We start from the raw sequence: 13,047 nt of genomic DNA, 5'->3' as shown, positions 1-13,047 counted from the left end.
CCCACTATTCCCACGGGACCCTTGGAGGTTTCTCCTACCCACCAAGGCTCAGGGCTGCCAACCCAGACCCCACAGATCCCTCACCTTGGCCAGTGGCACAATCCCAAACACACTGTTCTCTGCCAAGTGGTTGAGGTGGAGCTCTGTCCTAGGGGTACAAATGAGGCGTCAGCACGGCGCTTGGTCCCCATGCCAAGGCCATTTCCCTCCCAGGGTGGAGAGAGACAGACTTAGCTTCCAGACTCCAAATTCTGTCTGCCCATCACGCCATCATCCCCAACTGGCAGGCCAGCTGCCACGCTTTCCTAACTGGCCTGGAAGCCTGGTCAGAGCACCGTTCTCCTGAGGACAGGTCACCAGACATGCCCTGCTGAGAGGATGCAGCCAGGCCCTCAGAACAGAGCAGGGGACCTGCCCGAAGGGCGAGTCCAGCCAAGGCAGAGACCATGCCCATGCCCTCAGTTACAAGAAGGGCTAAAGAGAACAATGGCCTGGGGCTGCCAACTCAGCCTCATCATTTATCTCCTTTCAGTGAACACACATGCCAAGTCTGAAGGTCTGAGGGGAAGTGCATGGCAGAGGCAACCAACATGGGCCAGGAAGGGCCAGCCTGGAGGGCACTGGAAAAGGCAAGGGCTTTTGGCCCCAGTGTGGACTCAAATACCAGCTCAGCCCCCTACTAGCCAGGAGAAGTGGGTGGCATTGCCATTCATGATGGTAGAGCTGTTCCCAAAGGCTTCCAGGAGGGTGTACAGAGCCTGCCACTTCTCCACTGCAGAATACAAGCCCAAGGGAACTCCCCAGCCACTGGCACCTCTGTGTGCTTTGCTTTCCAGAGCTGGCTTCATGGGTAACGGAGCTCCTAGCTAGGCCCTGGAAACACTGAAGGGCTGGCTGTTCCCCTCCCTTATAGCCGGGCCCCAGTACCTGGGAGCAGGGAGTTCCTGACAGGCAGGGGCTATGTCTAATTCATCTCACTGTCCCTGGGACCCCGGTCAGAGCCTAGCACGTAGCAGACATGCAGTGACCAAACAGTGCAGGATGCGATCAGGTGGCTTTAACTGAGGATGCAGTCAAGGCCCAGGAGCCTAGTCAGTGGGCTGGAGCTCAGAGCACCCTTGTGTACCCTCTGACCCATCTCACCTGAGGGTGCCATCCCCACAGGCCAGCAGGTAGTAGAAGACGTTGAATGTGGCTTCATTGGCTGGGCGCCGAGCCACACGCAGCTTCTCCAGAAGCATTGTCTGTGGGACAGCATGGAGGTGTGGGTAAGGTAAGGAGGGTAGTGCCAGATTGAGTTTCTCCCACCCCACATCAGTACATCAGAAGGAATCAAGCCCAGAGTCCTCTAGGCCCTGGGGAACAAGAAGCTGCATTTTTTGCTTTTTTTTTTAGATTTGAGATGGAGTCTCACTCCATCACCCAGGCTGGACTGCAATGGTGCTCTGAGTGCGATCTCGGCTCACTGCAACCTCTGCCTCCTGGGTTCAAGCAATTCTCCTGCCTTGGCCTCCCAAGTCGCTGGAATTACAGGCACATGCACCACCACACCAGGTTGATTTTTGTATTTTTAGTAGAGATAGGGTCAGGCTGGTCTTGAACTCCTGACCTCAGGTGATCTGCCTGCCTCAGCCTCCCAAAGTGCTGGGATTAAAGGCATAAGCCACCATGCCCAACCTGCATCTTTTTTAAAAATTATTTTTTTAGATATGGTCTCGCTCCGTTGCCCAGGCTGGAGTGCAGTGGTACAATCACAGCTTGCTGCAGCCTCAATCTCCCAGGCTCAAGTGACCCTCCAATTTCAGTCTCCCAAGTAGCTGGGACCACAGGCATGTGCTACCACATCTGGCTCAATTAAGCAGCTACATCTTATTCCCAAGGTGCTCAACCAGATACCAGATCCCTCTAGGATCAAATAGGGGACAGAAACCAGAACAAGGTGGAAGAAGACAGGCCCAGCTCCTCCCAAAGGGACCCTGTTGCTCTGCCCAGCCTGCAGGCACCCGCCTTCTGGAAGTGGGAGCTTGTGGTGATGTATTTAGTATGGGAGGGAATCAGCTTTGGCTGGGCATTACTTTCTGACAAGCCACTCCTCTGCTAGGTGAAATCGGTCTGAGAGAAGCCCCTGAGCATGAATCTCAGAAAGTGGGAGTGAGGCTGAGGCCCAGCAGTAAGCTGAGGACAACCCCAGGATTGGAAGAGCGAAGGGAAGTGGGCAGAAAGCTGGGCCAGGCCCCATACAGGGCAGGAGGCACAGAAGGCAGAAAGGCGATGCCTCCGGGCAGCACAGGCCAACCCTGCCCAGGTCTGGCTCAATTTTGTTGAGGCAGAATCCCAGGAAAATGAGGCACAGGAGACAGCCTCATTTCTAGGTCATGAAATCCTGTGGTTCATCTCCTCCTACCCCAAGTCCTGGGCAGCACTCTCACCTGAATGGAGGCTGAGGCCACCTGGCCAGCTTGGTCAAAGTCCAGGGAGAGGATCTGGGAGAAGCGGGTGGCATTGCCGTTCATGATGGTGGGGCTGTTCCCAAAGGCTTCCAGGAGGGTGTACAGAGCCTGCCACTTCTCCACTGCAGAATACAGGCCCAAGGGGACATCAGGAAAGTCAGGGGCAGCTTATCCCCCAGCTAGGAGCTCCAGAGGCATGAAGGCTTGGGGCCACTCAGACCAGAACTGCCCATGGACAGAGGGGTTTTGGGGGAATGGAAAGGCCAGGGAGAAAAAGAGCTGGCACCTCAGCGGGTGCTCTCTCCTCACCCCCCTCCTCACCCCACTCTCACTTTTCTCCGTTGTCCTTGCCTCACCAGAAAACACTTTGTTCCCGCTGACGCCCGCGATGGTGGCCAGGTACTGCACCAGATGCTGGCAGCTGGAGGTCTTGCCACTGCCACTGCTGCCCAGGAGGACGATCGACTGGTCCTGGCGGCTCATCAGCATGGCCCGATATGCGGTCTGGGCCACGGCATAGATGTGGGGTGCCATGTCCTCCCGCCGACACCCCTTGAACATGTGCATCACCTTGGGCGGACAGCGAGGGAGAGAAGGGGTTGGCTCTTAGCTGTTCCTATTTAGACACCCCTTACCCCCAAGGTCCATGTCTTTCTGGATTTTCCCTCCTGTAGTGCCCAGGGATTCTGAGACTGAGGCCAAGGCCATGCATGGAATTGCAGACACTAAGTCCTTCACTCCATCAAAGGTGGTGGGGAGGTCTTGTCTCCATCTCTTGAAACGATTCCTCCTCCCAGGTCAACTGTGAGAGTGGACAGGAGCCCAGTGGGATGCCAGAGGGGAAGCGCAGAGAGCCAGGGCGGAAGGTGGGGCCAGGAGCCAGTGGGGTAGCCTCAAGGGCGCCGCACCTTCTCGGAGTACACAGCAGGGGCCCCACGGGGGCCGAGGACCAGCAGGCTGGGGCCAGCATATGTGTGCAGCAGGCTAGCACCGTAGCGCTGGCGTAAGGTGTGCAGGACACTGGACTCATTGAGGTACACCAGTGAGGCCAGATCCTCCAGACGGTCGCAGGAGGGAGCATTAGCCTGTGTGGGAGGACAAACAGGTGGGCACTGGAACAGCAGAGCCCATCTCCGCTGCCAGAGGACGGGTCTGCCCCTCCCAGTGCACTCCTGAGCTTCCTCCCCTCCCCCAGCCCCCTGCCCACCTTCTCCACGTCATCCTCGTCCACATCCAGGATGGCCCCATCGTGGTCCAGCTTCACACGCACCTTCCCCTCAGGCAAGCTGAGCTCCTCGTATTTGAGCTGACTGGCTGCAGGGGAGGGACAGACAATTGGGATGGGGCTGGGAAGCCTCTGCTACCCTACTTGGGACCTTCTCGGTCCTGCCCTCCACCCCACTGCATCACCAGCCTCCCCTTGCTCACTGCCCAGATGCAGAAGGCACATCCTCTGCCCAGCCCTGAGACTAGAGAGTCCCAACATGTGTCTCCGACCCTCCGAGACTCACCCAGTGAGAAGCCATCCCTATGGACCAGCCACACCTTCTCCGTCTCATTCCAGGCCTCCTCTGCTGCAATCTGCTCTTCTGTCTTTGCCTGTCAGAGAGGGAAGAGTAAACAGTCAGGTCCTGCTATGGAAGACAGGGACAAGGACAGCAGGAGAGGGGAGGCAAGTGAGGGAAGGGCTTCAAGATGAGCCACTGGGCGAGGGATGAGTTAGGTGGCAGACACAGAACAAACACAGGGACATCAGAGGTATCCAGGAATGAGGGTGGGGAAACCAGGAGGCAGGGGCGGCTCTGAGGAGCCCTGAGGATAGGACACAGAGGCTCGGGACCATACCATCAGTGAGGATCTGGCAGGACAGGGACAGAGGGAGCTTGTGCCCAGGAGAGAGCAGGCCCCAGGGAAGCAAATCACCAGGTTCTCCCTCAGCTGCCCCTGCCCCTCCACACTGCCAAGCCTGGGAGATCAGTATCCTGAGTACAAGGCCCTAGACCCTGGCCACAGCTACTAGGATATTCCATGCCCAGCTTCTCCCTTCATCCAAATGATAGGGCCTCCTTTGCCAAGCTGGGAGAGGGCATGTCCTCAGACCTGAGAGGGGAGTGTCACTCAGACTTTGCAGTACAGAATGATAGGTGGGCTCAGAGCCCTGGCCTCAGCCCGGCCCTCCCCTGCAGAGGGTGCTCTATCTGGGCAGGGGGACAGTGCCTAGGTACACATACCAGCCTCCCTGCTCCTCCTGCACGCCACCGCCAGCAAAGACCCCTGTCACACAGACCTAGTGGACATGCTGATGCCACACAAGGGCACGAGTCAGGGTGGCCAGAAATCTGGGGGTAGGGGCAGCCCTGCTCTGTCAAACACAGGGAGAGGCTTGCACATTGCACAGATGGGTGGCACAGGAGTGGTGTGAAGGAGCTGGGAGCCCCCGGAGGCCTCAGGAGGTCATCAGCTCAGAAATCACCATTCATAGATACTGAAAGGGTATGGGGCTGTCAAACCTGGCACCCTCTAAGGACACTTGGGCTGGGACGAAATTGTGCGTGGGGAGCTGGGGAAACAGACGAGGGACCCAGGGCCCATCGGGCTCCCCTTGTCGTGAGCGGGTGAAATGGCAGCAAGGTTGTCGCGTGCCCTGGGTGGGGGATGGGCACCACAGTGCTATGGGCCCACCCTCAGGTTAGCCCGAGCCCCTACACTCTTAGAGGGCTCCAGTTGTGGGACACAATTAACCTGAGACCCGAGGCCCAGCCGTGGATACTCTCTGGGTCCTGACCCCCTGGGTGAGAAATTAGGAAAGGATAAGAAAACATAAGAAATACATTCTTTGTCACATTTCTCAGAGCTGAAAGAAAAGGAGATGGGGGCTCTCCTCCCAGGCTGGCTTCTGGCTTTAGACAAATCCCTCCAGCAGTGGACTGCCCTCCCCCAGCTTGGAGTAAGAGGGCTGGGCTACACCAGTGGCTCCCAGATCTCTGGGTTTCATGGACGCATGAAATAAGTCTTTGAATAGGAGGATCACCATGGGGCTGGCAACATTTCAGTGTGTTCAGCAAGGACATTAAAACGGCTAGTTCTTTATGATTACAGAACTATAATTTTATACAAATCATTACAATGTTGTATTTTTTTTCAAATCACGTAAGACAGGGAAGAATTTGTCTTAATTGGACACCTTCTATGGACCAGGTATTTGGGGACTGATGAAGGTGACATCATAGCCTATAACAAACTCCTTCAGAGCTAATCTGAAAATAGGTTTCTCACATTGGCCAGGAGGTGGAGACAAAGAATGTCTCATCTTCAGGCATGGGCTGGGAAGAGGGCAGGGATTTGGCCTTTTTAGCTTTCTCTATCCAGAGTGAGCAGAATTGAAACACCTAGAACTCAACTAGGCCCCCCATGGGCCCCAGTGGCTGAGAACCATATGCCACATGCGCCCAACTTGAAGAGCAACACTCGGTCTAGATGCTCCCCAAGGGCCTGGCACAGAGCTGCACCATCTCAAGCTCCCAGCATTGCTTCCCCCTGGGGTCCTCCCAGACACAGGGTGGGAGCCTGGAGGAGAAAGAGGCCTTACACTCCAGCAGGAGGCCCGAGCACAGATGCCAGCCCAGGTGCAGGCCGGGGGCACTGGGTGGTCACCGGAGGGAGCAGAGGGCTCCTGAGTGGGGGAAGAGCACCCTACCTGGCTGTGGGCAGGAGAGGCAGCCTCAGGGTCCAGCTACCAACAGCAAGCAAAGGAGAGAGAGAGAGAAGAGGGGTGAAGACAAGCAGACCACTGGCACGCCCCTTTAGCAAGCGCTCCTGGGTCAACTAGGCCGGCACTCTCTGGTTATCCCAGGCCCGGGGTGAAGGTGGAGGAGCTTGGCACAGGACCTGGGAGCGGGCCTGGGCAGGTGAACTGTACCCAGTCAAGGAGAGGCCAGGAAGGTGAAGAGATACTAGTGACCATCAGGCCTCAGGAGACGCGGTTCTAAGTCATTCCCAGTGGCCTGGGCAGGAGTCTGCCACTCTGCCTCTGGTCGCAGCCTCTCCCGGGCTGGCCACCTGGTCCATTCTGAATCAGGCTCCCTCTTCCATGTGTCTACCGGGCCAGGCCACCTCACCACACCCAAGGCCTGGGCCCCCTGGGAGCATCTTGCCTTATCTCCAGGGCATTTCTCAGCCTAGAGAAATGCCCCAGCACAGAGCTGCTCCTCGCTTTCTAACACAGCCCCGGGGTGCCACTCCCCAGGCCAAGGGCTGCGCTCAGAGCTGTAGCCCTGCACCTCATTGAACACAGCACCCACCAGCTCCAGTCTAGGGTCTCTCCCTCAACCCCCATGCACCCTACAGTACTCCCACCTCTGCCAGCCAGGCACAGTGACCCCACCTAGATCCAACCTAGGGACCACCTGACAGCTGCCCAAGAGCCAAGGCACTGTGGGCAGACCCTGCAGCCAGCTGTGACCTCTCTGGTTACTTAAAGCCCTGAAAAGCATTTCTGGGGAGGAAGGTGCGTCAACCAGGACTTGGACATTACCTGTTAGAAATGGGCAAGGAGTTAACAGGCCCCACCTAGGTCTGAAGAGCCAGGGCACCAAAAATAGCGACAGTACCCTTCCTTACTACCCGCAAGGCCCTGACACCAAGACATGCCCTCAAGGCAGGGCAATGTGGCTAGAGAAAGGGACTGGACCCTGAGCAAGCAGGGCGCCCTCCCATGTGCACATGGCTTTGGGCTCTCTGGAGGGATGACTCTCCCCAGAGCCCTTCTCTCATTGCTTTAAGAGAGGGGCCAACATGAGGGCCCACAGGCCGCCACGGAGCCACCTTCACAGTCAGCGCGCCTACAGACACACAGGGCCCTGCCGACAGCCTCAGGAAGAGGACAGCCAGGGACTCAGACCCACACACGCAAGTGGCATTACAGAAGCTGTGAAGATCCTCTCCAGCCGCTGGTGGGCCTCTTCCACGGGGGTCAGCTGGACCTTGGCAGCTCCTGCCTAAAGGTTAAACCACTATTAGTCCCAGTGCAGAAATGAAGGAGCTGCAGCATGCCGAGCTCCCAGCCCAGGAAGCCACAGGGACCCATCAGGGAAGGAAAGTAGCGCCAGGGAGGTAAGCCACGCGGCAACTTGAGTTTTTAAACTGTCAGATTAGAAAAAAAGAACAGGTGCCTGGGAGTCCTGGGGTGATTTCATCCCATCTGCCTTTCTTAAGCCCTATTATCCCACTTGCCCACTGGCCTCTGACCCAGGTCCAGGTGACAGGTGGCTAAACTCCAGGTCAGGGCACAGCTCAGCTCTCAACTCCTCCCTTGGGAGAGGAGGGGGACGAGGGGAGGGCAGCCAGCCCAGGAACAGGCTCACAGCTCTCCCTGCCTGCTTATAGGTTCTCCAGAGCGACTGACAGTTCTGCCCACACCCTGCCTAAAATGCCCATGCCAGCTCCTCCCTGTGAGCAGGAGCAGTCACTTCCCTGATTCACAGAGTGGACCAGGTGGGTAGGGAAAGCGGTGGCTGGCTTTTCTCTAAGTGTTGCAATGCCCAGGAAGAATGGGGAGCAACAAGGCTCCCCAGGTCCCAGGAGGGAGCAGTCAGGGAGGGCCTCAAGGCCTCTCAGGCTGTTCCCTGGCACCCTCCAGATGTCTCTCCTTCTAGCCAGAAAGAGCCTGCACAGGCACAGGGAAGTAGTGGCAAAACTTGATGCCCCTCCCCTACACCCTGTGAGGCCTCAGCACGGTCCACAAAAGGGAAGCTTGAAGAGAACTGCCCCCAACTCAGAGGCCAGCCAAGGCAGCAATACAGCAATACCTTTGAAGGGGAAGAGGCTGGACTGAGCCTCCCTCCTGCTTCTCACCCTCCTGCCCCACCCAGAGAACACTTTCTGGGAAGATGGGGTTATCCCTATATCCCAAGGGGCCCACTGTACCCATCTGCCATCCAAGTACAGGGCTCCTCAAGAGTCCTGCTGCCGGAGGGTCATGCTGGCCAGACCTAAAGAAGGCAGTGATGGCATCAGTAACAAGGGTTATTAGCACCACTATCAACACTGCCATTTACAGAGCACCCACCACGCCAGGGACCAGTTTGGAGCATTATCTGTATCATTTCTAATCTTCTAGTTACTTAAAATCCTTCAAAGCAGTATTGTCCCTTACTTGCAATTCCAAAATCCCAAAAGCCCCAAAAACAAAACATTTTTTCTTAACTATTTTGGCGGCAAAACCTGGTAGTTTATCCTCTATGCCCTGTAGTGTGAATATTCAGATTTTGCTTTAGAAATATTGATGTTTGTTACGTGTTGTTGCTTATTATGTATACTGTATGGCACTAAAATACAAAAATTACTAATTTCCAAAATACTTCTACACCCAGGGTATCAGAGAAAAAATTTCAGACCTGCATTATCCCCATTCAACAGAAGAAGTCTGAGATGGGACTTTGCTGAGGTCCCAGGGGGTGAGTGGCTGGGGATGCAAAACCAGACCCCCTGACTTGAGAAAACACTGTCTTTCTGCCTGAAACTGATCTGCTGAGACTCTGATCCTCGGCTTGTGGTCTGGGGCCTCAAGTTGGTGCCATGTAGCTGGGGACCAGGCCCTGACTCCCATGGCAAGGCCAGCAGCATGCTGGTTAGCAGTTTCCATCCCAGCTGCTGGCAGCCCAGGCAATCTCGGGGTCTGCATTCCGTTAAAGAAAGCCATGCAGCCCCTGCCTTCAGCACACGACCCTGGGCTCAGCCTCTTGGTCATGCAGGGTTCATAGAGGTGGCTTGGGGAAGCCGGCTGTGAGGGCGCCTGGCCCTTGAGCGAGGCTGGGGAGGGGCAGGAGCGGTTAGTGACACACTCGTGTACCTCCTGCTTCACACCAGGGGCTGGTGACTTGGACTCCTGCTCTCCAGCGAGGTCTGACTTCGGGCCACTGGAGCCTGGAGCTGCCAGCTCTTCCGGTGGGGCTGGGGAGCGCTGCTTCTTTGGGGTTTCAGGCTTGGCTGGGGATCCTGCTTTCTCTGGGGAGTCCACCCTGTCTGGGGAGGCTGGCTCCTGGCTGGAAGGCTTCTCCCCCTTCCCAGGAGACTGCTTGCCGCGCGGCTTGTGCTCCTTGCCCCTGCCCCGAGACATCAGGCTCCGCAGGCCCAGGGAGAGCTCATCCTTGGCCGCCTCCTTCTTCGCTTCAGGCTTAGGCGGAGCAGGGGGAGGAGGGGGAGGGGGTGGCGGCTTGGGACTAGGGGCTGCCTTTTCTCCCCTCTTGCTTCGAGTCGGGTGCTCAGGGGACTTGATTCCTCTGCCTGGGGGCTCCTTGGTATTCCCAACTTCCTCGCCGGGCAGCACCTTACTCACCACCTTCCTCACTGCATTTGCCACCCGCTTCCGGGACAGGCCCTGGGCCTCTTCACTTGGGCCTTCTGCTATGGCAGCTCCCAGGCCATTCATGGCGAGTGTGGGTGCAGGGCTCTTGGCTCTCTGGGAAGTCTCTGGGGGTATCGGGCTGGTGGGAGGCTGAGGACTCTTAGATGGGCCACTGCCTTCCTTTGAGCTGCCCTCTAGCTAAGGCCATACAAATACAGGTAGACATTAGCATCATCCCCTGCATCCCTGCCCACCCCATGCAGAGGGAGTAAGAAGGTATGATCTCACGGCCTGGGACAGATCTTCCATTCATCCATCCACCAAGCAACACACAGCTCCAAGAGGCTACCCCAGGAAGCCCACTTTCCAACTTCCCAATAGGACAACTGCAGCTAAGAGTTTGGCTTCTTTCCCACAAAACACAATCAGGTACTACTGTCACCTGCTGTCTATCCCCAGGCTTAGCATGGACCTGTGAGATGTGTGAGATGCTGGCACAGAGCACCCAGAGGCCAGTGAGGTCCTCTGGGGTTACTGGCTTTGTGTTAGGGCAGCAACCAAGTCCCAATTGAGGCGAGCCCACTGCCTCACAGCCCAGACACAGCAGAGATGGAGCATGGAGAGGTCAAATAGCCAATTCCCACCTCCATTCCTACCACCAATTCCAGGCCTAACTCCAGGGCTTCCTGCCTTTGTGATCCTTGGCCCTTCCATCTCCCGTTTTCTGGGCAATCAGACCAAGAACCTGCCCATCATGAAGGAAAAAACAATCAGGGGAGCTTTTCCTGGCCCCAAGACATGCTGAGCCTCCTCCTGGCAGTGTCCCTGTTCTGTGGCCACTGTCTGCCCTTCACTTACACTCTCAAGGGCTGCAGAGCCCAGCACTGGCCCAGGAAGCTTCCGCTTCAGCCTGCTTTCTGCCAGTCTCCTTGCAGTTTTCCTCCTGCAAACCTCTCAAGGGTTTGGAGACCCCCTAGCTCCCAGAGTGTGTGTATAGCCCACAAAGGGTTAAGCACTCAAGCAGCCTCAGCTCCATTCTGCCCTGGAGTGGGCTGGTATACTCCAGCTGGTACACCCACCCTTCTCCCACACACTGGTGGTAACTGTCTGGGTCTCGAGGGACTGCCACTGGAAGGCCAGGCTGGCTAACAGCAGGGTAGAGTTTTCCATATAGCCAGCCACATTGCCTGGGGGGAGCAAGGGTAACATGGGGTCTCCTTGTTGGCCAGGCAGAGCTCTGTCACCAGCTGAGCTGTGCTTGAGTCCTTGTTGCCCAAAACCATGATCTTGGTTCTAGAACTCATGTGGGCACTGGGCTCCACAAAGGCCCACCCACCCATGCTTGCTTGGATGCAGGAAGATGCTCTTAGGCACACCTGGGAGCTGCTGCCCCTGTATGCCACATGGAGAGGTTGCTCCGCCTTCTGAGCAGAGCTGAGCCAAGGGCCTCAGTCTAGGCCCTGGCTACAGGGTGGCTCTGCTGAAGGGGTAGAGAGAGTAAGGGCTTGAAGGTCTTCCTCAACCTCTTAGGCCAAGAGCACTCAATGGCATGCCAGGGCACTGCAGAGTTGGCCAGTGGCCCTACTGCTGGATCCTACTCTCCTCCCCTTCCTCTTTTGGCTTTCCTCCCATCCCCCTTCCATCATTAACATGATGATGATGGGCCAGGTGTGGTGGCTCACTCCCTAGCACTTTGGGAGGCCAAGGCAGGGAGATCGCTTGAGCTCAGGAGTTCAACACCAGCCTGGGCAACATGTGATACTATTTCTACAAAAAATACAAAAATTAGCCTGGCTTGATGGTGTGCACCCATAGTCCCAGCTACTCAGGAGGCTGAAGTGGGAGGATGGCTTAAGCCTGGGAGGTGGAGGTTGCAGTGAGCTGAGATGGCACCACTGCACTTCAGCCTGGGTGACACAGTAAGACTCTGCCTCAAAAAAAAAAAAAAAAATGATGATGATGATACTGATTGCTAACACATACAGTACTTACCATGGGCCATAGCCATCTTTCAAGCAGTTTACATGTTGGTTTTGAAAAAAAAAAATTCTGGGCAACTCTGAGGCCTCTCCCTATCACACATACATTCCTTTCAAATCACAGGCTGGCTTTGCAGGACTGTTTGCAGATTACGTGGAAGCCACAGTGCCTGGCTAATCGAATTGACCAAGGAAGTGCGGGGAGCCAGGAAAGGCACCATCTGGGGTAATGAAGTAAGGATCTGTGTTGTGACCCAGCTCTGTCCCAGAGCCAGGGTACTCCTGCCCCCGAGCCTGGGTACTCCTGCCCCCTGTGCTACCAGCTGCCCTCTCCTAACTACACATCTCTGGACTTGGCTATTCAGAAACGGATTCTCCTCTCTTGCCTTAGCAGAGTCCGGCTTTATTCAGGGTCTCTATCCCAATGCACTGGGGCTGGAGGCAGTGGGCAGCTGGAGCCTGCCTCTAGGTCACCTGCACCAAGCAGCTGACAGGGTCTTGGAAGAGACAGCAGTGACTGGAGTGAAGTCCCTCCATGCCCTTGTCTTGTGCCACACAGAGCAGGCTGAAGAATCCCAACAGCTGAGCTCATTCAATGCTCCCTGATCTGTTTCCCCACCAAAGCCTCTCCAGGCCCAAAGGCTTCAGGAACCCATAACCAAAGGAAGGCAACTAAAAGGGGTTGGGGAGGAGGTTAAAGGAGGTCCCCAGAGCACCCTGGCCATCTCCTTCACACACCTCAGGCTGGCATCACACACACCATACTTTCTGCCTCTTTACTAGAATTCTCTCCAGCTGAGCCACATAGGAAGGGGCCTCCTGCAGTCTCCACCTCCTCCATGGAACTGTCTCACAGGATAGTCCAGGGCTAGCAGGTGCAGGGGCAAACACACACACACACACACACACACACACACACACGTCTCAGAGAACTCAGGGATGCACTTACAGCCCCTTCCTCTTTGCCAGGAGGGCCAGGCTTTGGCAGAGTTTTGTCCTCCTCTTTAACCTGAGGGAGCAGGTGAAGAAGTCACTGGCAGGTCAAGGCTGAGGACCCAGCACTAAATGCACAGGGAGAGAACATTCAAGGGGCCTCGCTCTCCCTAAGAGGCAGAGCTCCTGAGTCTTTAGGAATACTGGGGCAAGGGGACCTGGGCAAGAGCTATCCTATCCTAGAATCAGAACTGTTCAGTGATGACTTCAAGAATGAAGAGTTTCTGTGGGGGTGAAAGCCAAGTATACTCTTGCCCTCAGCGACTAGACCAGCCACCTT

General features: G+C 56.3%; 1 protein-coding gene across 17 annotated transcripts in view; it reads right to left on the bottom strand.

Moving 5' to 3' along the window:
* MYO18A (myosin XVIIIA) overlaps positions 1-13,047 on the bottom strand; it is a 103,942-nt gene that overhangs the window by 44,086 nt on the left and 46,809 nt on the right. For 10 of the 17 annotated variants that reach the window (XM_032281004.1, XM_032281005.1, XM_032281007.1 and 7 more), the window contains 8 exons: positions 6,148-6,183; positions 3,962-4,049; positions 3,658-3,764; positions 3,359-3,535; positions 2,807-3,020; positions 2,430-2,572; positions 1,144-1,244; positions 85-148 (listed from right to left, as the gene is read on the bottom strand). In XM_032281004.1, the coding sequence (XP_032136895.1) occupies positions 85-148; positions 1,144-1,244; positions 2,430-2,572; positions 2,807-3,020; positions 3,359-3,535; positions 3,658-3,764; positions 3,962-4,049; positions 6,148-6,183 (930 nt within the window). Of the gene's footprint in view, positions 1-84; positions 149-1,143; positions 1,245-2,429; positions 2,573-2,806; positions 3,021-3,358; positions 3,536-3,657; positions 3,765-3,961; positions 4,050-6,039; positions 6,119-6,147; positions 6,184-13,047 lie in introns of those variants that run through there. The other 7 variants (XM_032281008.1, XM_032281006.1, XM_032280998.1 and 4 more) reach the window with 2 other exon arrangements.

The sequence above is a fragment of the Sapajus apella genome, unplaced genomic scaffold (assembly GCF_009761245.1).
Source record: "Sapajus apella isolate SASKATOON/1434 unplaced genomic scaffold, GSC_monkey_1.0 scaffold12, whole genome shotgun sequence".
Lineage (NCBI taxonomy): Eukaryota > Metazoa > Chordata > Mammalia > Primates > Cebidae > Sapajus > Sapajus apella.
Note: the sequence above shows the minus strand (reverse complement) of the source record. Positions and strands in the feature narration are given on the sequence as shown.